Source organism: Capricornis sumatraensis, chromosome 2 (genome assembly GCF_032405125.1).
Source record: "Capricornis sumatraensis isolate serow.1 chromosome 2, serow.2, whole genome shotgun sequence".
NCBI lineage: Eukaryota > Metazoa > Chordata > Mammalia > Artiodactyla > Bovidae > Capricornis > Capricornis sumatraensis.
This window is the reverse complement of record NC_091070.1, coordinates 186741795-186768504: the sequence shown is the minus strand read 5'-3', so window position 1 is coordinate 186768504 and position 26710 is coordinate 186741795. Positions and strand designations below refer to the sequence as shown.

The window sequence follows — 26710 nt, the reverse complement described above, 5'->3', positions numbered from 1 at the left end:
TCAGTTGATCAAGTAATTTTTAAATATTTTTATCACTATATAGTCATTTTAGTTTTTGTTGTTGCTCTTGGGTTCAAAGTATTTATTCTTTATCACAGACTATACTTAGAGTTCATATTTCACCACTTTACGTACTGTGTACATTTTTGGATAACTTTATATGGTTTCTCTTTTTCTTTTGAAATTAAAATTCCTGTTTGAACTAGAGAACCAGGCTCAGTGTTTCAAAGTGATAATGAAAATTCAGAACATTACTGGCTTATCAGTTCTTATAAGTAACCGCACTAATGCAAGATGTTAATAAGGGAGACTGGGGAATGAGACAACCATGAGAGAATATATAGGAACTTTGTACTTTCTGTTCAGTTTTTCTGGAAAAAAAAAAAAGTCTATTAATTTTTTTAAGTAAAAAAAATCATTTGACCATAAATGGTAAGAGTTTACTTTTGGACTTCTAATTGTCATTGATCCATATGTCTAGCTTTATGGTAGTATGACACTATCATGATTACTGTAGCTCTGTAGTAACTTTTAAAATTGGAAAGTGTGAGTTCTCCAACTTTTTTTTAAGCTATTGTTTTGAAACTAAGGACTAGAAAGTAGCTTATTCCTTTAGTTTTTCTTTTTTTGAATGTGGAATCAAACATTTTAAAAGTAAGTTTTGCTAAGCTCATATCTCAGTGAAAAAACAAATAATGGAAATTACATTATAAATACTTGTTTTCTTTATGCAAGGCTTGAAGCTGCAAAAGATGATTACCGTGTTCACTGTGAAGAACTTGAAAAGCAATTAATTGAATTTCAACATAGGAATGATGAATTGACTAGTCTTGCTGAGGAAACAAGAGCCCTGAAAGATGAAATAGATGTTCTTAGGTATGGCATGTCTAAATATAATTATGTCACTTTTGGTATTCTATATTTTAATTAAGGAATCTTACAGTTATACCTGTGTATCAAGTATTGATCAGTTTTTATCCAAGTTCCTAGTCTTTACTTCTTTTATGTTTGTTGATAGTTATGTGAAGTTTTAGGGTAATATTTGATTCCTGTTAGGACAGATTTTCATATTAGAACCATAAACCTTTTTCTTATTTCTGATTAAGCTGAGTTATTTTTAGATACATTTGACTTGACCTTCTTGTACTTACTAGTACATCTTGTGAAATTTTTGTGTAAGAAATGTATTCTCACAAACCATATTTTGACATTTGATAAAATTATAGATAAGAATCCTAGCATTTATTTCAAGATTATCCCAGGTTCTCTTATTGTCTTTGACAGTACAGAGTTTATAATGAGCTTTGGCTGTGAAATGTTAAGCAAAGAATCTGTTTAAATGATTTTTTATGTTAATTTTTCTTAATTAACCATTTCTTACACAGTTTTTAATGTTCATTTAAAACAAAATCTTTATAAGCATTAATTTTAACCTTCACGTGATATTGAAATGATTCTGTTTATTTATTCTCCATCCCATTTGTCAGGTGTGCACAACTCTAAAGGGAAGTGCTTTGCCAAACAAATTGTAAATTCAGTCAACTTACTGAATATATCAAATACTTAGAACAAACTACATTAGATTTATGCACAGAGCACAACTGGCGTGTAAATTAAAATGCAGCTCAGAATTGTTCAGCTGTATTTACAAAATCATTCTTTTTTTAATACATTGTTGTGATATATAGAATAGTTCGATAATACAGTGTGTCAAATTTCGAGCATTTTATTTTGATGACTTTATAACAGAAGGGTTGAACTTTCTGAGCCCATTTCCAGATTTCTCACAAAGTTAATGATCTCTTTTCTTTCCCTCTCATTTTTTTTAACCAGTTGATAGTTCATTTGGAAGACTCCTTTTCCAGCCAGAATAACACTGTTATGTGCATTTACTTGTTTTTATACAGTAATGTTTAATCTTTGTTATTATAGGGCTACCTCTGATAAAGCAAATAAACTGGAGTCTACAGTTGAGATATATCGTCAGAAGCTACAAGATCTGAATGACCTTCGCAAGCAGGTGAAAACTTTACAGGAAACAAACATGATGTACATGCATAATACAGTCAGCTTAGAGGAGGAATTAAAGAAGGCAAATGCTGCACGCACACAATTAGAAACATACAAGAGACAGGTAAGAAAATATCTAAAGTTTTTTAATCAATGAAATTGAAAGAGTATAACTTTTCACTCCTTAAGAAGGATGTAGCAGTGAATAAGCACTGTGCTGTGCTGTGCTGTGCTGTGCTTAGTTGCTCAGTCGTGTCCAACTCTCTGCAATCCCATGCACTGTGTAGCCCGCCAGGCTCCTCTGTCCATTGGGATTCTCCAGGCAAGAATACTGGAGCGGGTTGCTATGCCGTCCTTCAGGGGATCTTGCCAACCCAGGAATAGAACCCACGTCTCACACATTGCAGGTGGATTATTTACCATCTGAGCCACCAGGGAAGCCCAAAAATACTGGAGTGGGTAGTCTATTCCTTCTCCAGGGAAACTTCCCAACCCAGGAATAGAACTGGGGTCTCCTGCATTTCAGGTGGATTCTTTACCAGCTGAGCAACCCAGGAAGCCCCAGATAAACACTGCTTGTAGTCAGTTGTGTACTTCCTATTATCACATGTATCTTCTATCTGTAATTTTAATTCAAGAGTTGATCATTGAGTTTGTGTTTTCTAGGTCTTTTGGACTTCCCTGATAGCTTAGTTGGTAAAGAATCTGTCTGCAGTGCAGGAGACCTCGGTTTGATTCCTGGGTCAGGAAGATCTGCTGGAGAAGGGATAAACCACCCACTCCAGTATTATTGGGCTTCCCTTGTGGCATTTTTATTGGCTTCTGAGCTTTTGTATACTTTGGGGATATTTTGTTGTTTCATTAACCTTTCTGATAACCAGGGATAAATACCTAGAGAATGGAGTTATAACCTAAAATACTCTCTTTTGCTATTTGTCAAACACCCTAGAGAAACAGTAGAAGACTTATTTTTTTTGCTAAATTATTATTTGTGTATTTTAAAACTTATTTTAATTTTTTTTATTTATATGCCATTTCCACAAATATTTAAAATTAGACTGTAATCTTACTATAAATTTTATTTCCAGTTTTTCATTTATTGAGCTCTGAAATGCTATCAGTATTATATACTCTTTATTTTCTACTTTTGTTTCTGATAAAAGGTTCAGGATCTTCATGTTAAACTTTCCTCTGAATCCAAAAGGGCAGACACACTAGCATTTGAAATGAAGCGGCTTGAAGAAAAACACGAAGCTTTACTTAAGGAAAAAGAGGTAAACACAAATATAATTGATGTGAAATATGTATGTCCTGTTTTAGTTTTAATATTGTCCTTGATGTTTTAAGAATGGAAGTGATGTAACCATTTCTTCTTTCTCCAAATCGAAATTAGTGATGTAAAAGAAAGTCTTGTAGAAATTCTTTATGCAGTTTTGTAAGTTTTCTTGATATGATAAGATGAAGTCATATCTCAGTGCATGTGTTCCAGCTCTAGACTGTCAATTCCTTGAAAGCAAGGACCATAGATGCAATTTTTAAAAGCTTTATTAGGATATAATTTACATATCATAAATTTCACCTATTTAAAAGGTATAGTTCAATGGTGTTTAATGTATTCAGAGCTGGAAACCATCATCGTTTTAGAATTCTGTCATCATTCCAAAGAGACCCTGTGCCTGATAGCAGTTATTCTGCATCTGGTCCTCTTTTCCCCAGCCTTAGCAACCATTAATCTACTTGCTGTCTGTGAATTTGCCTGGTCTGTCCCGAATATATAACCATACACTTTATGACTTTTGTGACTGGGTTCCATCGTTTAGCATGATACTTTCAAGGTCCATCAGTGTTGTAGCATGTATCAGCACTGCATTCATTTTTATTGCTAAGTAGTAATCTGTCAGACTTTATTTTGGGGGCCTCCAAAATCACTGCAGATGGTGATTGCAGCCATGAAATTAAAAGACGCTTACTCCTTGGAAGAAAAGTGATGACCAACCTAGACAGCATATTCAAAAGCAGAGACATTGCTTTGCCAACAAAGGTCCATCTAGTCAAGGCTATGGTTTTTCCAGTGGTCATGTATGGATGTGAGAGTTGGACTGTGAAGAAAGCTGAGTGCCAAAGAATTGATGCTTTTGAACTGTGGTGTTAGAGAAGACTCTTGAGAGTCCCTTGGATTGCAAGGAGATCCAACCAGTCCATCCTAAAGGAGATCAGTCCTGGGTGTTCATTGGAAGGACTGATGCTGAAGCTGAAACTCCAATACTTTGGCCACCTCACGTGAAGAGTTGACTCATTGGAAAAGACCCTGATGCTGGGAGGAGTTGGGGGCAGGAGGAGAAGGGGACAACAGAGGATGAGATGGCTGGATGACATCACCAACTCGATGGACATGAGTTTGGGTAAACTGCTGGAGTTGGTGATGGACAGGGAGACCTGATGTGCTGCAATTCATGGGGTCACAAAGAGTTGGACACAACTGAGCGACTGAACTGAACTGAATTGAGTAATCTGTTATATGGATATACCACATTTTATTTATCTGTTCATCAGTGGAAACAAAGTCCAATTGGGTTGTTTCCACATTATCTATTAAATGAATAATGTGGCTATGAACATTTATGTACAAGTTTTTATGTGGACACATGTCTTCATTTCTTGAATAGGTGTTGAAGAATGGTATTGCTGGGTCATATGGTAGGTGTTTAACATTTTTAAGAATTACCAGACTTTTCTAAAGTGGATGAACCATTTTTCATTCTCACTAGCAGTTTGTAAAAGATTCCAAGTTCTCCCAACTCTTGTCAAATCATGTTGAATTTTAATTTTGGCTATCCTAGTAGGTATGAAGTATATCCTAGTAGGTATGAAGTGTTATATCATTGTGGTTTTGATTTGTATTTCCCTAATGACAAATGATGTTGAACATCTTTTCATGAACTTATTGACCATTTCTGATTTTATTTCTTTGAGAAATACCTCTTCAGATTCTTTAGACCATATTTTATTTGTTATTTGCTTTTTTATTTTTGAGTTCTAAGACTTCTTTATATATTCTAGATACAAATCTCTTGTCAGATGCATGGTTTGCAAATATTTTCTCCCATTCTGTGAGTCATCTTTGCACTTTTTAAATGGTGTGAGTGTGTGTGTGTCTATGTCTATGTCTGCGTGTATATTGCAGCAGAATAGTTTTTTATTTGATGAAAACAAAGTTATTACTTTTTCTTTTGTGTTTTTTTTGGTGGTGTTTCTGTGACACCATTGGGTAACCTTAAGGTTATAAAGGTTTATTCCTCTGTCTTCTTTTATATTTTTAGCTCTTATATTGACTCTGTGATCAGTATTGAATTCATTTTTATGTGGTGTGAGATAGGTTTCTTAACTTTCTTCCTCTGTGTTTAGATATTCATTTGTCTCAGCACCATTTGTTGACATGACTGTTCTTTCCCCCACTGAATATTCTTGATACTCTTGTTAAAAATCAGTTGACATGGTCCTGTAATGATGGATATGTTATACCTTTGTCAAAACTCATAGAAATGAAACAAAGCATGTACCCTAATGTAGACTTATGTCCTTTAGTTAAAAATAGTGTATCACTTTTGGCTTATCAGTTCTTAGAAGTAACCACACTAATGCAAGATGTTAATAATAAGGGAAACTGGGGAGTTGGTGGGGAGGATGACAGAATATATGGGAACTTTGTACTTTCTGTTCAGGGTTTTTAAAACCTATTAATTTTTTAAAAGTAAAAAGCATTTGGCCACAAATGTTAGAGTTTATTTCCAGATTTTTAACTGTCATTGATATATATGTCTAATTTTATGGTAATACCACACTGTCATGATTACTGAAGCTTTATACTAAGTTGAAATTGGAAAGTATACTCATTTGAAATAAGTTCTCCAACTTTTTCTTTGGAAAGCTGTTGTTTTGGTTATTCTTGGTCTCTAGCATTTCATATGAATCTAAGGGTCAGATTATTGTTCCTGCAAAATAGCCAGATTGAAATATTGATAGAAATTTCCTGAATCTGTTGATCAGTTTGGAAACCTGGCCACCTTAATAGCATTAAGTTTTCTGATCCATTAATATGTCATAACATTCCATATATTTAGGTCTTTAGTTTCTTTCAATAGTGTTTTGTAGTTTTCATAAGATTCACACCTTTTAAAACTGTTCGTGATTGTTTTATTCTTTCTAATGTCAGTGTTAACATATAGAAATACAATTTATTTTTTGACATCGATCTTGTATTTTATTTACATCCTTGTTGGATTCCCTTAGTATTTCTAATAGTTTTTAGTGAATTCTTTAGGATTTTTATATACAAAATCAGGACATCTGTAAATACAGATAGTTTTATTTCTTTTTTTACATTCTGAATGTCTTTTATTTCTTGTTAAATTGTCCTGTCTAGAACCTTCAGTACTTTGTTGAAGGAAATGGCAAGGTGAGAGTATCTTTCTCTTGTTTCCAATATTAGTAAGAAAGCATTCATTCTTTCACCATGATGTGTCTTATTTGTTGTGGATTTTATTTGTAGATTCCTTCTGTCAGGTTAAAGAAGTTTTAATTCCTAATTTGTTCCATGTTTTTATGCTGAAAGGGTTCTGGATTTTGTCAACTTCTATTTCTGGGTTGGTAGGATAACACATAGTTCTTGTCTTTTACTGTATTAATGTCATGTGTTACATTGATTTTTAAAATCTTAAACCAGTTTGTGTTCTTAAGGTAAATTCTACTTAGTCATAGGGTATAATCACTTTTGTATGTTGCTTGATTCAGTTTGCTAGTATTTTGTTGAGTGTTTTCCCATCCATATTATAAGAGATATTGGTTGGTAGTTTTCTTTTGATGTCATTGCCTGGTTTTGGTGTCAAGGTGATATGATATAAAATGCATTGAGAAAATGTTCCTGCATCTTTGGTCTTAGTTCACTTGAAGTCTTTGTCTAGTATGTCCACCCACTAGTGTCATCTCATTGACTCTTTCTGTTAACTGTTCATTTTTTTTTTTCCCCTGTGTAGGAATGTCTCTATTTCTTTGCATGTATTTTGTTGTTGTTGTTGAAAATATGACCTTTAAAATAATAATGTGTTTCAACTCTGGAAATCAGATTTCCTCCCAACCTCAGGGTTTTTTGTTTTTGGTGGTTTTTTAGTGACTCTTTTGGACTAATTCTATAAAGTTTTTTTTTTTTCTTTGTAATGTGCAGCCACTGCATTCTCTGCTCAGTAACCATTGAGATCAGTTAATAATTTGTCAACTATTTCTGTAGATCTCCCAGTCTTTGCCAAAGGACTCAATGTGTATTTAGTTAGGAAAACATCTTCAGTTCTTAGGAAGTTTAAAACTCTGCCTTTGCCTTTATTTCCTGTTTGCACAGGGCTTCAAGTTTATCCAGAGCTGAGACATTGGGGTCCTCTAAGGTTATTTCTGGGCATGCACACAGCTCTGTACATAGCTGACCTCCTAGATCTCCAGGAATATGTTAGGACTTTTTAACATCCTCTATGGATATCTTGTTTCTCAGCTCTTCCTTGTAAGTTTTTGGCAAGAGTCTTGTTTGCCTTAACTGGCATCATGCCTTCAGCAGCTATAATGAAAGCAGTTGCTGATGATTGTTTTTTATAGATGCCTAAGGAATATTTTCTGGCACAGCAAGCACCAAATTAGCTCAAATAATGAAAAGCATGATTGGGACTTCTCCAAGGTGCTGTTTGACGACCAAATAGTGATAGTTTTCTTTTTCTTTTTTTAAAAAATATATCTAGCCTGGAGGAGCTTTTAAAGAAGAGTTTCATAGCTAGTCAGCCTTTCCAGGTGGCTACTCTAGGCTATTCCATGGTTGGGGAGAAGGTGATATAGTAATCAGGATAGTTAAAAGAACAAAAAGCTCACTGTACTAAGGTTTAGCACAGTTTCTTTAATAAGTGCACCTCCGGTCATGGCAAACCTTTGGTTAATCTTCAGAATTTTTGAAAAGTTGATTTTGACAAATTGCAAGTATTCACATTGCATTTATGAAGGAACAGATTTATAGGGGTCCTGATGCCTGACTGTAGTTATAATTTACAGTGTTCAGAGATCCTTAGAACATCTGTACACACTGGCATAAGGACCCTTGGAATCAGTTACCAATTTACTGCTAAGTTGATATGAGCCGCATAATGGACATTATAGGGTTTTATTTATTGATTTGAAGTATCCAGTTCCAGTTCAGTCACTCAGTCATGTCCGACTCTTTACGACCCCATGAATTGCAGCACGCCAGGCCTCCCTGTCCATCACTGTCTCCTGAAGTTCACTCAGACTCACGTCCATCGAGACCGTGATGCCATCCAGCCATCTCATCCTCTGTTGTCCCCTTCTCCTCCTGCCCCCAATCCCTCCCAGCATCAGAGTCTTTTCCAATGAGTCAACTCTTCGCAGGAGGTGGCCAAAGTACTGGAGCTTCAGCTTTAGCATCATTCCTTCCAAAGAACACCCAGAGCTGATCTCCTTCAGAATGGACTGGTTGGATCTCCTTGCAGTCCAAGGGACTCTCAAGAGTCTTCTCCAACACAACAGTTCAAAAGCATCAATTCTTCAGTGCTCAGCTTTCTTCACAGTCCAACTCTCACATCCATACATGATCACTGGAAAAACCATAGCCCTGACTAGATGGACCTTAGTCGGCAAAGTAATGTCTCTGCTTTTGAAGATGCTATCTAGGTTGGTCATCACTTTTCTTCCAAGGAGTAAGCGTCTTTTAATTTCATGGCTGCAGTCACCATCTGCAGTGATTTTGGAGCCCGAAAAAATAAAGTCTGACACTGTTTCTACTGTTTCTCCATCTATTTCCCATGAAGTGATGGGACTGGATGCCATGATCTTTGTTTTCTGCATGTTGAGCTTTAAGCAAACTTTTTCACTCTCCTCTATTACTTTCATCAAGAGGCTTTTTAGCTCCTCTTCACTTTCTGCCATAAGGGTGGTGTCATCTGCATATCTGAGGTTATTGATATTTCTCCCGGCAATCTTGATTCCAGGTTGTGTTTCTTTCAGTCCAGCGTTTCTCATGATGTACTCTGCATATAAGTTAAATAAGCAGGGTGACAATATACAGCCTTGATGTACTCCTTTTCCTATTTGGAACCAGCCTGGTGTTCCATGTCCAGTTCTAACTGTTGCTTCCTGACCTGCATACAGATTTCTCAAGAGGCAGGTTAGGTGGTCTGGTATTCCCATCTCTTTCAGAATTTTCCATAGTTTATTGTGATCCACACAGTCAAAGGCTTTGGCATAGTCAATAAAGTGGAAATAGATGTTTTTCTGGAACTCTCTTGCTTTTTTCATGATCCAGTGGATGTTGGCAATTTGATCTCTGGTTCCTCTGCCTTTTATAAAACCAGCTTGAACATCTGGGAGTTCACAGTTCACGTATTACTGAAGCCTGGCTTGGAGAATTTTGAGCATTACTTTACTAGCATGTGAGATGAGTGCAATTGTGCGGTAGTTTGAGCATTCTTTGGCATTGGCTTTCTTTGGGATTGGGATGAAAATTGACCTTTTCCAGTCCTGTGGCCACTGCTGAGTTTTCCAAATTTGCTGGCATATTGAGTGCAGCACTTTCACAGCATCACCTTTCAGGATTTGAAACAGCTCAACTGGAATTCTATCACCTCCACTAGCTTTGTTCATAGTGATGCTTTCTAAGGCCCACTTGACTTCACATTCCAAAATGTCTGGCTCTGGATTAGTGATCACATCATCAGGATTATCTGGGTCATGAAGATCTTTTTTGTACAGTTCTTCTGTGTATTCTTGCCACCTTTTGTTAATATCTTCTGCTTCTGTTAGGTCCATACCATTTCTGTCCTTTATCGAGCCCATCTTTGCATGAAAATTTCCGTTGGTATCTCTAATTTTCTTGAAGAGATCTCTAGTCTTTCCCATTCTGTTCTTTTCCTCTCTTTCTTTGCATTGATCACTGAAGAAGGCGTTTTTATCTCTTCTTGCTATTCTTTGGAACTCTGCATTCAGATGTTATATCTTTCCTTTTCTCCTTTGCTTTTCGCCTCTCTTCTTTTCACAGCTATTTGTAAGGCCTCCCCAGACAGCCATTTTGCTTTTTTCTATTTCTTTTCCTTGGAGATGGTCTTGATCCCTGTCTCCTGTACAATGTCACGAACCTCATTCCATAGTTCATCAGGCACTCTATCAGATCTAGGCCCTTAAATCAACATTTAAAATACAATTTTATGTTACTTTTCAGGTTCTGGAAAAATCATTTAAACCTGAGCCTTTTTTTCAGAGGGTAGAAATTTGTCATTGACTGTCAGCTGTAAAATCGAGTTCAGTTCAGTGGCTCGGTCATGTACAACTTTTTGCAACCCCATGCACTGGAGCACACCAGGCTTCCCTGTCTGTCACCCATTTCTAGAGCTTGCTCAAACTTATGTCCATTGAGTTGGTGATGTCATCCAACCATTTCATCCTCTGTTGTCCCCTTCTCCTCCTGCCTTCAATATTTCTCAGGAACAGGGTCTTTTCCAGTGAGTCAGTTCTTCACATCAGGTGGCCATAGTATTGGAGCATCAGCTTCAGCATCAGTCCTTCCAATGAATATTCCAGCCTGATTTCCTTTAGGATGGACTGGTTGGATCTCCTTCCAGTCCAAGGGACTCTCAAGCGTTTTCTCCAACACTACAGTTCAAAAGCATCAATTCTTCAGTGCTCAGCCTTCTTTATGGTCCAACTCTCACAACCATATATGACTACTGAAAAAACCATAGCTTTGACTATATGGACCTTTGTCAGTAAAATAATTTCTCTGTTCTTTAATATGCTGTCTAGGTTTGTCATAGCTTTTCTTCCAAGGAGCAAGTGTCTTTTACTTTCATGGCTGCAGTTTCCATCTGCAGTGATTTTGGAGCCCAAAAATATAAAGTCTGACACTGTTTCCACTGTTTCCCCATCTATTTGAATGAAGTGATGGGACTGGATGCCAGAATCTTCTCTTTTTGAATGTTGAGCTTTAAGCCAGCTTTTTCATTCTCCTCTTTCACTTTCACGAAGAGGCTCTTTAGTTCCTCTTTACTTTCTGCCACAAGGGTGGTGTCATCTGCATATCTGAGGTTATTGATATTTCTCCCGGCAGTCTTGATTCCAGCTTGTGCTTCATCCAGTCCAGTAAAATAAAATAGTTAATGACATGAAGTCCTAACATACTATCCCTTGGAGATAGTGTTTTTTCACAGATTCATACTTGCAATACGCTGTTTATAGTAATAGAAGGAAATAACAAGTCTCACATCTCTTACACACTAGACTGTATTCTAGATATTAGACAAACTTCTCCTCATTCACTACTCAGAACACCTTTTAGGGGCTTATGAATCAGTATCTGTATTTTGATGATAAAGATCTAAAGCCAAAGAGTCAGTAGCTTGCCTTAAATAATACAACTGGAAATATATTGTAAAACTGAATTCAAGCCACGCTCTGTTTGACTCCAAAGTCCATATGCTTTTATTACTCTACAGTTACATTTTTGTACTCTGTTGTATAATTACATTCATTTGGTTCAAAGATAAGCTATCTAGTGGGAAAATCACAAGCTTTGTGTTGTATAAAGTCTTGTTATTTATGTGATTTATGCAAGAGAAAATTACCCCTTAGCACTAAAACTAAAACGTTATTTTTAATTAAGTAGGGAACAATTATCAGATTAACATATTAAGGTAAATTATCTTAAGTATAAAGTACGATGCTTTGGGGCAGAATTAATTATTTTGCTTATATAAATAATTCTTTTTTAGAGACTAATAGAACAGCGTGACACTCTGAAAGAAACAAATGAAGAGCTTCGATGTTCACAAGTACAACAGGATCACCTAAACCAAGCAGGTGGATTTTGTTGCATTTAGAAAAGGTTTTTTAATGGTGGATACTGAGACAGTAATCTATTTTTTTGTTGCTGATATTGTTTAGATGCATCTGCTACAAAAAGTTATGAGAATCTTGCTGCTGAGATTATGCCAGTGGAATATAGGTAAATTTGTTTTTATCAATTGACAACCCATACTTAATATTAGAAATGTGAATTCTTTTCATAATTTTCTAAGCCTTTATTTTTTCACTTCATGAGTCATAGAGCTTGAAAATACTTTGCCTCATCTGCTTATACTTCCTAAATCATATTGTTATTGCTACTATAGCAGTTTAAAAATTTACCAGAAATAAAATTTCACTTACTAGCTGAATAACATATTCTGGTTTTTTGTAACATGGCCTTTATTGTGTAGAACTTATTTTTCTATCCTTAAACTCTTTGATATCACTGTAAAATGACAGTTATTTAATGGAGGAATATTGGACAGTTATTTAGGAATTTCCTTTCCTAAACTCTTGAAAACCTTTTAAATACATAATTTTCAAATTCCCAGCAGTGAAACAAAGTAGGAGACAATCTGTCAATTGCAGGACGAGTAAGCCAGAGTTAAAATACACATTTTAGAGGTTCCTCTTGACCCAACTTTTATTTTGGTATTTTATTGCTGTCTTTACTTCTAGGTATTTGACTTACCTGGTGTTTTTATGGTCTTCTTTTCCTTTTTGTGGCAACAGTTTTACTTATTAATTACTTCACATCCTCCTTTTTTTTTATTATTGAGATAGAATTCACGCATTTACAAATATGCAGTCTGGTACGTTTTAGTAGTCACAAGTTGTGCAACCATCATTGCTATCTAATTCTAGAACATTTTCATCCTCCCCAAAAGATACCCATTCCTGCCTCCCCTCCATGCCAGCTCCAGGTAACCGGTAATCTACTCTTTATCTCTGTGGATTTGCTTATTACAGACATTTCATATTTGTGGAATCATACCATATTTGGCCTTTTGTAGTTGAATTCTTTCATTTTGCATAGTTTTTATAAGTTGTTGATTTTCAGTTTGTTCAGTTTTTTGCTGTTAAGATAGAGTTCCTTACAAACTGGGCTGGAAACTAACTTGCACTTTTTAGTTAGTAATATCCAGTGATATTAATCATTTAAAAATAGTCCTATGAGCCTATATTTTTAAAGTTATCATGCTAGCATTCAGAACAGAAATTGAGATTAATTGAAATTAGTTGCTTTTGGGTAATGGGATTTAGGAGGGCAGCAGGTAGTAGAGCATTATTTTTAATTTAACACCATTCCTATCATTTGCATTTTTTTTAAAAAAAATGTATATATATCTTTAATGTTTTCTAGAAACAGAATTCTAAAGACAGTCATTAGCATAAAAGGATATTTAAAAATTTTAGGCAGACTGTAATTTCTTAAATCTATTGCTTTTTCTTCATGTTTTTTAAGGATGTGCTGTATATTACTTTAATGTGAATAGTTTCTAAATTATCAAATAAAATAATTCATATTATATCTTAGAGAGTTGCATAATAAACATTTATTGATCTATAATCTTGTACCTTTAAACATTTACTATTTGTTTCTTGAGACATAGTATTAGAGTGTACATTTTTTTAAAAAGAAAACTTTTAGAAACTTTAGTAACATTTCAAAATGACAGCTGTTGAGTAGATAGAAATTTTCTTTTTTAAAAGCTAAAGAATTTTTTAAACTCTTATATTTAAAAAATTTAAAAAGAAATTTTGATTTTTAACATCAGGGAGGTGTTCATTCGACTGCAACATGAAAATAAGATGCTTCGATTACAGCAGGAAGGTACTGAGAATGAGCGTATTGAGGAACTTCAGGAGCAGCTGGAACAGAAGCACCGCAAGATGAATGAACTGGAAACCGAGCAGAGGTGACTGATGCTCCTTCCTGGTCGACAGTCATAGCCATTTCATTACCTGGCTGCAGAATCGTGACTCACACAGGCGGAAGATGTCATTGTAGTTCAGATATTAGGATTTGTGCAAGTTTCGGGTTTTGTTTTTTTATCTCTCACTACCCATTATTTTTAGCAGACTTTGTTAAGCAGTTTGCTTGTTCTTGAATTTCGTTCATCTGTCTTCACAAATGACAGAAAACTTAAAAGTGCAATCTGGTTTTCAACTGGAGTCCAGTGCACAGATGGTACATAGATTGTGGAATCAAATTTGAATGCCACCTTTACTTAACTGGGCATTTACTTAAATTCACACTTAGTATCCCAGATATAAATTGGAGATGGCACCTATTTGCAGGTTATAATGAAGATTACAGGTAATGTGTTTAAAACAAATGGTGTACTTATTTGATACCAGTGAGGTGCTTAAAATTTATAAATATTTTTTAAAAATTATGTTTAGGTGGTACTTGGGCTTTCCTGGTGGCTCATTGGTAAAGAACCCATCTGCCAGTGTGGGAGATGTGGATTTGAACCTTGGGTCAGGAAGATCTCTTGGAGAAGGAATGGCTACCCACTCCAGTATTCTTGACTGGGAAATCTCATGAACAGAGGAGCCTGGCAGGGCCACATTTCATGGGGTTACGAAGAGTCAGACACGACATAGTGACTATTACTACAACACCAACATGTGGTGCTTACTAGTGAGCTTCTAAGCTCTTTTTGATACTAACTCATGAAATTCTTACAATAACTCTATGAAGTAGTAACTATGATAATCTCACTTTATGAACAAGGAAACTGAGGGTGCAAGGACATTAAGAAACTTGCCCAAATCACACAGCTAGTGAGTTCTGGATCCTGCCTTTGAACCTTCTGTCAATCAGACATCAGAGTCTGTGCTGTTACCACTATTGCTATTGTGCCTCTTATAAATAGCATACTGGCAATGAAAGTATTTGGATTTGTTTGACATAGCTTTATTGGATCTGCAAGATCACTAGGAATTTTAGAGACTTGAACCTTGTCTGTCAACCTGTATGTGTACTATTATTTCAATTGTAGCTAAAAGAAAAATAGCATTTTAGCTTCTTGAAGAGACTGTTGAAAGTGAAATTCGCTCAGTCCTGTCCAACTTTTTGTGACCCCATGTGCTATATAGTCCATGGAATTCTCCAGGCCAGAATACTGGAGTGGGTAGCCTTTCCCTACTCCAGGGGATCTTCCCAACCCAGGGATCGAACCCAGGTCTCCTGCATTGCAGGCAGATTCTTTACCAGCTGAGCCATAAGAGAAACCCGAAGAGACCATTAAATATTGCTAATTTATATAATTCAGTATCAGCACTGGAGATGCTAAGTTTTAGCTTTTAATATAGGAAGGTAGACATGTGAATAGGATATTATTATATAATATATATAACAATGGAAATATATAGTATTACAGTGAGCAGGGGATGTTTTGTCGTATACATATATATGAAGAGATATATACTGACAGCAGATACTGTCTTGCTGGTAACTTCAGTAGAGGTAACGATTAAGCAGGGTTATAAAGAATGAGATTTTGCCAAGCTAAAAAGCTACACTCGTTGCTAGTGCCAGTCTCTTTAACGTTATGAAGAAATGATTGGAAAATGGTGGCCTTCCTTTTCTTGCAATACCCTAGGAAATCTGAAACAAACAGAAACCTAGTTTCCATTCATTAAAAATACAACTGAAGGAAAACTGAGCTAGTTTTCTAATTTTTATTCCAGTGAGTTCACTGCAGAAATGTTATGCTTTTTCCACTGACTCATTAAGGTACCTTAAACTTTTAAATGTGGGCATATATGCTTTTAGGATAAAAATATCTTTTAAAAGAATATTTCCTTGAAGGTAGTTTACTGTACCATATATTATATCTAGCCACAGGTAGTTGTTCAGCTTTGGTTGCTGCTATTAAATGCATACTCTCCGAGTTAAATTGCATAAATGCACCTGGCTTCCCTGGAGGCTCAGCATATAAAGAATCTGCCTGCAATGCAGGAGAAGTGGGATTGATCCCCTAGGTAGGGAAGATCACCTGGTGGGGAGCATGGCAACCCTCTCCAGTTTTTTTGCCTAGAGAATCCCAATGGACAGAGAAGCCTGGCAGACTGTAGTCCATAGGGTCACAAAGAGTTGGACATGATTGAAGCAATTTAGCACACATGTACGAATCCTTAACTGCTTTGACTTTCAGTACAAATAAACACATGTAACCCATCTTAAATAGGCTGAGCAAAGAGCGAATCCGAGAGTTGCAGCAGCAGATTGAGGACCTCCAGAAGTCTTTACAAGAACAAGGCTCCAAGTCTGAAGGTGAAAGTGTAAGTAACTTAAAAATTATGATACTTCTGTTGTGGATGCACTCTCTGTAATTGGTCCTGATGCCCAAATTAATCTTATATTTGAAAATGCTACCCTTATCACTGGGGGGTGCCCTTAAATACCGTATATATCTGCATAACAGATGCAGTGACTTTGCCAATTTGGAGCCTATAAGTCAGTAATATGGGTTGGAAAGTGATTAGTGTCTGCTCTTCTTCAACAGCTACCCCTTAGATTCATGTAATTCCTGATAGATAGCATGCTACAATTGAACCTTCACAGTAGTGCTGGGATCCCAACAGGACTGGCCTGAGAAAAACCCTAATAAGAGTAATTAGCAGTCAAAATTGAGGAAAAGAGAGAGCGAGGAAGTCTTTCTACCAAAAGAGCACTCAGGAAATAGTAGATCACACCAGTCTCCAAAGGACAGAAATCTTAAAGCAGTCTTGAAGTACATTGCCCCTTAATTCTTCCCTCCTTTCATACAGACTCATGGCCTTGCCATTTCTAATGGTTTTTATGGTCAGTGATTGTGAGGGTTTGAGATAAGAGAACCTAAAAGAGATCAAACAGTGTAAGTGAGTAGACATAGCAGTGTTTCCCTAGTTTGATTTCTGAGCGGAGAGAAAAAGAAGTGATAATTGAGGGAGAATGTATTTAACTAAAACAACAACAACAAAAAGGAAGGGTGTGTTAGATTTTGATTGGATAGAATGTTAGGTGACATACCTGTATTGATGGGAGAGAAAACTATGGAGTGAGAGTAAATAAGATGAAAAGGAAGATTGAAAGGGTTGAGTTTCCTTTCTGTCTTTTATATGCTTTATATGATTTTCTCTTTCTTCCCTGGGGGCTTGGAAAATAGAAATCGTCTCATGCATGGCAGCATCTCATATGTGCATATATATGGTATTGTACCTCTCTAATACAAATTTTGTTAAACCACAGTAGAGAATATTTTTAAAATGGGATCATTTTGGGGTAGTACATTTTGGATTGCAGTGTTTTAAAGATTTTAAATTTATCACTGTAAAAAATTTATTGGAGAGCTCTCCTGGTGGTCCCGTGGTTAAGACTCCATGTTTCCACTGCAAAGGGCATAGGTTCAGTTCCAGGTGAGGAAATTAAGACCCTGCATGCTGTGTGGTTCAGCCAAAAATAAACAAAAATTATTGGTATCAAAAATACATTTCAGTTATATATTTTAAACTTTTCAATCTATTTGGTAGATGATACAGAACTACTGTTGCCACTTAAATTCCTGTTCTTTTAAACAGAAAATTTTGTGTTAACAAAATTTTTTTTTAACAAAATCCAGTTGCTTCATTTTGATGTTATTATTAGAAGTGCTTGCATTTAATGGTAAGGTTTTATTATAGAGATGATATAGTTTTTTAAGTCTGTTCTTCAGTGAAGGTCTAAAATCTTAAATTTTATATTTTAGATGGATAATTCTTTAGATGCTTAAATGTTTGATACTCCTCAGTATATCACATTCAGCTTGCATTTGCTATTTTTCTTCAAGTTCAAATTTTACTTTCATTGTATTTAGAAATATGAAGCATTTTTCTTTCTACTCTTGTACTATTCCTAATTTAATTTTCTGTTCTCTTTCCTGTCTTCTTTGAAGTAAAAATATACCTAAAATTTTATGTTTTGAAAGTATGTTATTAGAAATAAAAGTTTTAAAAACATTATTATTTTATATAATCCATCTTCAAAAGGAAGTAAAGAGATTTTGATGTCTGGAAAACTTACCTTTGTCACAATAGTTATCTTACAGCAACTCTTTCTAATTTTTATAGTCCAGCAAACTAAAGCAGAAGTTGGAAGCTCATATGTAAGTAAAACTGATACTTCATTTCAAATGTGAGAGGAGAAGGATTTTGGTTTAAAAGGTTATTAATACCCTTTTCTGATTTTGTTTATAAAAAGTAAAAACCCTGATGCAATCGAATGTTTAGCACTGTCACCAAAATGTGAAAAGAAACACATGGTAAAAGATTCAACCTGCCTGCTTATGATCCCAAACTGCTATATTCTTCAATTGCTAGTGTCGTTTGAGAATGTACAAAATAGACAACTGTCATAACTAGATTATGTGGAAAGGAAAAGTGAAAGTGTTAGTCTCTCAGCCATGTCCAACTCTTTGCGACCCCATTATAGCCTGCCAGGCAGTGTGGGGTGTTTAACCTGTAAAATATTTAAGTTTCTTAGGAAAGTTAGGGTGGCTGGGGGGAAGAAAACTAAAATATTTGCCGTTCACCATGTGTCAGGCAGTTTACATCCTCACAACCAACCCTTAGAATACTTGCCAGGTATTATTACCATTTCACAGATAAGGAAATTATGAATCAGAAAGTGACTTGTCCATAGTCGACAAATGTTATATGGCAGAAAGCAGTTTTCATTCTTAGGTCTCTCTGGCTCCAAACCTCCATGCTCTTTGCATTACTTAGGGAAAAACTAACAGAGGTCCATGAAGAACTGCAGAAGAAACAAGAGCTCATTGAAGACCTCCAGCCAGATGTAAACCAGAATGGTGGGTATTTGTAAAAACCTGAATCAGACTTTATCTAAAGACTTGCCTTTTTAGTTGAAGGATGCAGGAATTGTGTATTTAAGTCTTTGGGCAATGCAAAGATAAATACGTTGCAAGTAAAAATCATTGATAATTTTCAATGATTTAAGTAATTAATAAATGATTATATCTTAAAGCAAAAAGTAAATCCATAAAGGAACTGAAGGATGTATAGGAGTATCAAACATTGTAAAATATAATAGAATTAGTAATATGGAAGTGTAAATAAAATTTGTAATCAGATTAAAATGAACTTCAGATATGTAGAAAGAACATTTTATTTTGTGATGGTTGTGCTTAAATTATAAGCTGTATTTGCTCATTAAAATACTTGCTAGAAAGGAGAAAAATAGGTTGGTAATGCAGATTATTGATATTTTTAAGAAAAAATAATACAAAATGAACAGGGATGTCTTAGGTATAGTTCAGAAGTTTTAGAGATTTACTATAAAGAAGGAATAAAAGGTTTTTCTTTTAAGTTTTCTTTATCAGTCTTTAGAAAATACATGTACTCTTTTTATGTGAGGAGGGAGTATTTCAAATTGGTCATGTCTCTCTTTTTTTTCAACAATAGTACAAAAGATCAATGAGCTTGAAGCTGCTCTTCAGAAGAAAGATGAAGATATGAAAGCAATGGAGGAAAGATACAAAATGTACTTAGAGAAAGCAAGAAATGTGAGTGCCTTGTCTTCCAGCATTTTAGTCTTTGTGACTCGGGTTCTAATGGGGTCCATACCCCCGCTTCATGGATCTTTGCCGCAGTGCTTTGCTCCTTACCACCCTGCCTGGCCAGTCAGGTCCCTATTTGCAAGGCAGACATATTAGCAGTATTTTAAGGCTCTGCATAAAATTCTCTTCTTTTATTCAGTAAATAGAAACAGGTGCAATAACTGCACATGACTTCACAGGGACAGTTTAAATGTTGTAGTAACCTCACTAGAGAAAATGACTACTGTAAGTAACGTAATCTTTAGCTCTTAAAATTAACATTTGCCTTTATGAAAATTGAGCTTTGAAAATATGTTTAACTTGTTTTAGCATTGTCTGTATTAGACAACTAAAGAGTAGTCTACTGTCTACCAGACTATTCTTTCCCTTATTTCATACTTTTTCTTAAATATTTGTAAGTACTATTTTCATAAAATCTTTTATTTCCTTGAATATATTTTCTTCATTAACTGTAAGTATTTTCAAAGAATGTTATTGTACCTGCAGCAACAGGTAAACCCCATGACCTCAAGGCTTAACAAGGTAGGAGTTTACTTCTTGACCAGTGTGGAAGGGGCTCTGCTCCGCGCAATCACGCAGAGTCCCAGGCTGACGGAGGTTCAGCCTTCTTGACTATGGAGTTCTCAGATTCACTTGACATTGTCCAACTGTGGATTGGGGAAGACAGCCAAGATTGCATGGGAGATACGCAGTGGATCAGGTGTAAACCACTTCCCTCTCATTTCACTGGGCAGAACTCAGGCATGTGGCTGCTCCCAACTTCGAGGGAGGCAGGCTTGTGAAACAGCCAGGCAGACTGCCACAGTTCACCGTCTCTGTTAGAAAAGTATAAACACTTTCGGTGAAAATACATTGTAAGGTTCCCAGAGACAACTGCTCTTAACCTTTTGGTATATTTTCTTAACAGTGCATATTTTTCAATGCTGTGATTGTTTACCATAATACAAACACACACTTGGTTTGTATGATCATATCACATATGATTTATGATCATATGATTTGTATTTGTAAACAAAATGTTCTCATGTTATATAGATATAACTTAATATTTAATGTTATGCTAAGTATTGGGAATGCAGCAGCAAAGAAGACACTTTGTATATGAAGCAGACTACAAAATAAAAGACTCGCTGGGTAGAATTCTTTCAGTTGAGTGGATATAGCATAGTTTACCTAGTCAACGTCCTGTTGTTGGAAAAATTTTGTTTCCATGTCTTTTTTTTTTTTTGCTCCTAAAAATAAGGCTACAGGCAGCATATTTATATAGAAAGTTTTTCCCCTTATTTTGGTTTATTGTCTTAATCTCATTCGTAGGTTTATCTATCAAATAAAATTTTTAGGTCAAAGTATAAGAACATTGTTAAGATGCTTGAAATGATATTCCAAAACTATTAGAACTACTTAGATGAAGCAATGACAATGAATCCCATGTTCTTGCCATCATCAAATATTGTCATTTAAAAAACAGCTGCTTTTTTGGTAAATATGATTTTATTTTTTACCCTTATGCTACTTCAGGGCAGAGATTAAAGTAGTACCATGTGTATATAATAGAAAACTCAGAAAATATAAAAAAGTCACAACCATACTTTTAGCACTTAGAGGCAACAAACTGTTATGTGTTCTTTGTAATTAAATTGTGATTTAAACACTAATATGTCTGCTTTTATAATGTGAACTTCTATGGGAGTGTCCCCTAACTCTGGTGAACTGTTGCAGTCCCATCTGCTGTAGTGCCTGCCACATTTAGTGCTCAGTAAATTGTTTTGAATGAACCACAGTAATTTTTAGGGATTATTACCTTCTAGTCTTTTTTTCCTTAACTTCTCTAAACATAGATGAAATTTTCTGAATTCATTAAATTTTCAGTTCAGTCGCTTAGTCGTGTCCAATTCTTTGCAACCCCGTGGACTGCAGCACACCAGGCTTCACTGTCTATCACCAACTCCTGGAGTTTGCTCAAACTCATGTCCATCAAGTCAGTGATGCCACCCAACCATCTCATCCTCTGTTGTCCCCTTCTCCTGCCTTCAGTCTTTCCCAGCGTCAGGGTCTTTTCCAGTGAGTCAGTTCTTCGCATCAGGTGGCCAAAGTATTGGAGTTTCAGTAAATTTTAAATCCTTTAAAATAGTTTTGTAATTAGATCAAACAAATGACCTTATCATTGGAAACTTGTTTTTTCTTGTAATTTGCACCTGATATTTCTGAGTTGGCTTTCCACCACAGTAGGAAAACACCTAGTAAACTAAGAAATTTCTATTACTCTTAACCGTGTATATTCAGCAGATTGTATAATTATTGAATTAATTTTAATTAAACTTAAAAAATTTTAATTTATCTGATATAAGTCAGATAAATGTTTAAAAGGGTTATTTCAAGGCTTCAGTGCTAAAGCTTTATAAAGCTGAGTAACTATTTCTGAGTACTGTGTCTTGAAGAAAGGAAATTTGATTTGGGGATGTGTATCTTCACATTTTTAATATTGAATTTCTTTAGAATGTTATTTTTATTATTCTACAGTTAACTCTTGGATCACTTTCTGGATAATGTTCCACTTTATTTACACTGATTTTATAGACTGTGTTCATATTTCAGTATTTGACAAAGTAAACATAAAAGATTTGTTTTGTTTTGTTTTCCTTTAAACAGGTAATAAAAACTTTAGATCCCAAATTAAATCCAGCATCAGCTGAAATAATGCTACTTAGAAAGCAGTTGGCAGAGAAAGAAAGAAGAATTGAGATTCTGGAGGTAAAATTTCCATATGCATGCATCCCCTCTTAATTCTGTATAATCCTGATAATTAACTGCTGTCAGCATTTTCCATTAATGATCAAGTTTCACAAGAACTTAGAAGAGTAGCACATTTTAGCACTCAGTATGGTTATGACAGAGTGTCTCACTAGCCCACAAGATGGGCCTTTCCAAGCTCATGTGCCACGCTGCATTGTATGTCTCTCTGTCTGTAACAGCCAGTCGTATAGCTAGTCCTTCTTTCTAGTAGAGTTCTGCTATCATGCTCCTTTTAAAATCAAAGCATGGATGAAAGTTCTTTTTTTAAAAAAAGAAACAAAGCTCATCTTTTTTAAAAGGTACTGTACTCAGTTAACCAGATTCTTCTTCCCTTTTCTTCTCCCTGTAAGTCAACTAGGAAGGTTATATTTTAGGGAAGTGTATTTATTTATCATTTTCTTCATATTATTTCTGAGCTAGATAGAGTGTGGTAAAAATATTTAAAGACTTGAAGACTTTAGTATCTAGCATGTATACCAGTGTTATGGTGGCAGTTGCTATAAATGCTTGTCCAGGCCATGTCAGGCATTGTAAAAAGCACTAGATAGAGGCATCTCTTGGGAGAAATACTATTCATTCTTCAGGATCCAGTTTCAATATCTCCTCTTTTATAAAGCTTTCCATATATATCTTAGGCACAGTTAGGGATCTCTCCTTAGTGACTCCATGTACTTTGAACTCATGAATTCATTCCATAATAGCATTTTTCTTTATGACATGTGTTAGAGTGTCTTGAGGACAGGGGATGTATCTTATATCTCTGTACCCGCAGCATTCAGTATCACATCAATCAGAGGCCAAGGTTACAGCTTTAGTGTTAATGTATGTTAAAGTTATCACCTTCCTCTCTAATCGTCAGTCTGTTCATCTGTAAAATAATGGGACTTGAACTGAATGATTGCTGAACTCTTAAGTTGCTCTCATTATTCACTTCCCAGTGAAAGCCCATGAGCTGAGTACACCAGTGTCATTGCCTGACATGCAGCTCCCTAACAGCTGTGATGATAAAACCATGCCTCTAATACAGGTCTCTGAGGAAATCTTCAGTTAAGACCCTGCATATGGACTTTTAATTTATGGCTGCATATCTATATACACACTGCAGAAGTACAGAGGAGAGAGCTAGTATTTATTGCAGAGGTTATTCTGTCTGCATTCTCCTTGGGCAGTCCTCCTCGAGCGCATGTGATCCAGAAGAGCATCTTACCGCCTTTGTTTCCTGTACGCTTTTTGTTTCATGAGCATCTGTAGGAACATTCAGACGTTTTAGATTATAACGTTTTATGTGAGTCAACTATATCTGGTGCTCAACAAGATTACAAAATCCACCATACTAGAATAATTAAGAAATGAATGGCAGTCTCTAGGGTGGCAGACAGATAGGGCCACAGCCAACCTAGTATACAGTCAGCAAGGACTGAGACAGAACAATTGATGCTGAAGCTATACAGGAAATTTTAAAAGACTTTTCGGGTTATTTTTCCCCACATCCCTTTTCTCCGTAGTTTTGACTCCTCCACAGGTGCAGCTCTGTTTTGTCACTGAAGCCAGTGGTTACTTTTTTCTCTAGACAGAATCGCTCAGTTTCTGTTGTTGTTCAGTATCTGTTCTCCCAGTAAAGTTCCTAGATTTATTAGTCAGTCTTACTCTTTGCTAAAGGGGTTGGGCATATACTCCCCATGATTCAGCTTTACATTTTGTCTGCTGTATGTGCCTCCCAGCACATTCTTCACATTCTCTTGATCATGAGCATAATGAAAAAGTATCCATTTTTAGCAGTTAGGGTTTATTTCTGGGATTTTAAATAGTCCTCATATCTTTTTCCAGAGTGAATGTAAAGTAGCAAAATTCCGTGATTATGAAGAAAAACTCATTGTTTCTGCCTGGTATAATAAGGTGAGTTGAAATTTAGCCAGTGATTAGCTGTCTTGAACCGTGCTTATCAAACATCTTGACCATGAACCATGGAAGGAATTAGTACAAATGAGAACGTGTATGAATTAGTTCATGCTCATGTTTATGCATAACTGAACAAAGTTAATCTGACTTTGTGGGTTGCACTTGGGTATTTTGTCTCTTTTATTTAAAAAAAAAACCAAAACTGGTCATAATCCAAATTTACTTCACATTTTATTTTCAACATCCTTAGTTGATTCTGACTTTTTCAAAACCACTAAATGGGTTTCATTACTCGCTAACCCTTAAATTAATGTACATGAAGCATTCGTGCAGTTCATAAACATTTAAAAAATTGCCTCATTTGAGCTAAAGCAGTTAATATGTTATTCATAAAGGGTTTCTGTGGAAATACAAATATCTGTATAATGCAAAATTAAGTGTTACTAGTGCTCAGCATTTAATATCCGTAAAGCCGATCTCAGTATGTCCTTTATTGTATTTATTTGTTTTCGTCCAGACACTGCTCTTAAGAATTGTCTGTCTGTCCTAACAAAGAAAACAGTATAAAATAATTTGAAACGCATTTTATTATCCTTAGTGGGATGTTTTCAAGAGTAGCATTTCTTGATGTATATGGTTCTTTTGGGTATTCTCCATGGATGGAGGAGCCTGGTAGGCTGCAGTCCATGGGATCGTGAAGAGTTGGACATGACTGAGTGACTTCACTTTCACTTTTCACTTTCATGCATTGGAGAAGGAAATGGCAACCCACTCCAGTGTCCTTGCCTGGAGAATCCCAGGGGCGAGGGAGCCTGGTGGGCTGCCGTCTATGGGGTCGCACAGAGTTGGACACGACTGAAGTGACTTAGCAGCAGCAGCAGCAGCATAGATAATAACACAGCCATTATCGACTTTAGCTACTGTGTATTTATTGATAGTATGAGAGAGTTTTGGACTCTGCACCTGTGAACCCTGTACTTCATCACGTGGAGCTGGCTCTCCTTCCTCAAACATGCCTTCTTCTTTCATGCCATCGTACTTTTTGTCTGTATTCTTTCCCTCCCTCCTCTGTTTGATAAAGTCTGCCTTAATTTAGCAAGACCCTGAAGGAAATTGTGTGAAATGTTCCCAGCACTTTCCCTCATGAGTTATCCATCCTAGTTAAGATCAGAGACGATTTATTATTTTCCTTGTTGCTCTGTGGCCTCTTGACACATAAATTAGCAAAGATACTAGAGCCAAATAATGCATTATTTAGTCATTTCTCAGCCTGTGTTTTTTGAGCATTTAAGTGGCAACCCACTCCAGTGTCCTTGCCTGGAAAATCTCATGGACAGAGAAGCCTGGTGGGCTGCAGTCCATGGAGTCTCAGAGAGTCGGGCACAACTGAGTGACTAACACTTACACTAACACTATGTACTAATTACTAGTGAAGCTGTAACTGTGGAATGTGGTCTAGTGAGAGAGGAGTAATGACTTTCCTTAGTAAGGAACGCAACAGCCCACAGCTACGGTAATTTGTTATGTACAGCTTTATAGCTAGACCATAGTAAATTTGAAGTATTCTGTGGTTCTCAAATTTCAGCATGCATCAGAAGACTTGTTAAAATACATTATTGGACTTGCCTGCAGAGGTTCTTAGTCAGTCAGTCTGGGTAGAATCCATAAGTATAATTTGCACTTTTAAATTCCCAGTGGTGCAGGTGTTAATCCACGGGCCACACTTCAAGAACCATTGATCTGAGCTATTCTCTTGTGCTGTGTCTGCTCATAGTGGCTGGAATATTGGCCTGACACGAATGTTTGCCTTGGAACTTTTGTTGTTGTTGTTATAATTAAGCTTAATTCTAGAACATTATTTTAAGCAATTGTTTTTAAAGATTTCAAATGTAATGGATTAAAATAGAGAAACTGGGTTTTATGCCCTGGTTTTTGCCTATCTTAATGGGTATTATCGTGTGCAGATTAGCTTCTGAACTCTTATTTTTCTCTATAAGAAGTGAGGAAAACATCAGCTTTAGAGGATTGTTTTGAGGATTAAATGACTTTGTATAGTGGAAAGCACTTTGCAGACAAATAGTCATGTTATTTGTTTATTTTTGTTCAGAGTCTAGCATTCCAGAAACTGGGGATGGAATCTAGACTTGTGAGCAGCAGTGGTGCTTGCAAAGACACGGGGGCCTGCGCTCCTGCCCGGTCTTTCCTAGCACAGCAGCGGCACATCACCAGCACCAGAAGAAGTCTCTCTGTTAAAGTTCCTGCTGCGACAACTGATTAAACTGCATAAGAACACATAAACAGAAGTGTCCTTAAAATGTTTTGCATCTTTCAACTAACTGCAAGGTTGAAAAGAAGTGTATGTTTCTGGATAGCAGCTTTTTTAAAATCAAAATATATGCAATTTTGCCAGATTAATATGGAAACAGAATTTGGAAGTAGCTATCTGGAGGAGCACGTGTGAGTAATTGGAAGATATAATAAGGTAAAATTTCAAACATTTGTCTTTGGAAAGTATTATA

General features: G+C 35.9%; 1 protein-coding gene across 1 annotated transcript in view; it reads left to right on the top strand.

The window, feature by feature from the left end:
* The window catches only part of HOOK1 (hook microtubule tethering protein 1), a 66996-nt gene extending 40522 nt beyond the window's left edge, over positions 1–26474 (top strand). Inside the window, exons 10-22 of the mRNA XM_068963895.1 lie at positions 736–876; positions 1933–2134; positions 3174–3284; positions 11820–11907; positions 11992–12052; positions 13674–13814; positions 16095–16188; positions 17995–18029; positions 18649–18731; positions 19345–19445; positions 22149–22250; positions 24120–24188; positions 26299–26474. Coding sequence (XP_068819996.1) covers positions 736–876; positions 1933–2134; positions 3174–3284; positions 11820–11907; positions 11992–12052; positions 13674–13814; positions 16095–16188; positions 17995–18029; positions 18649–18731; positions 19345–19445; positions 22149–22250; positions 24120–24188; positions 26299–26469 — 1399 coding nt within the window. The 3' untranslated portion in view covers positions 26470–26474. The remainder of the gene's footprint in view (positions 1–735; positions 877–1932; positions 2135–3173; positions 3285–11819; positions 11908–11991; positions 12053–13673; positions 13815–16094; positions 16189–17994; positions 18030–18648; positions 18732–19344; positions 19446–22148; positions 22251–24119; positions 24189–26298) is intronic.
* The last annotated feature ends 236 nt before the right edge of the window (positions 26475–26710 follow it).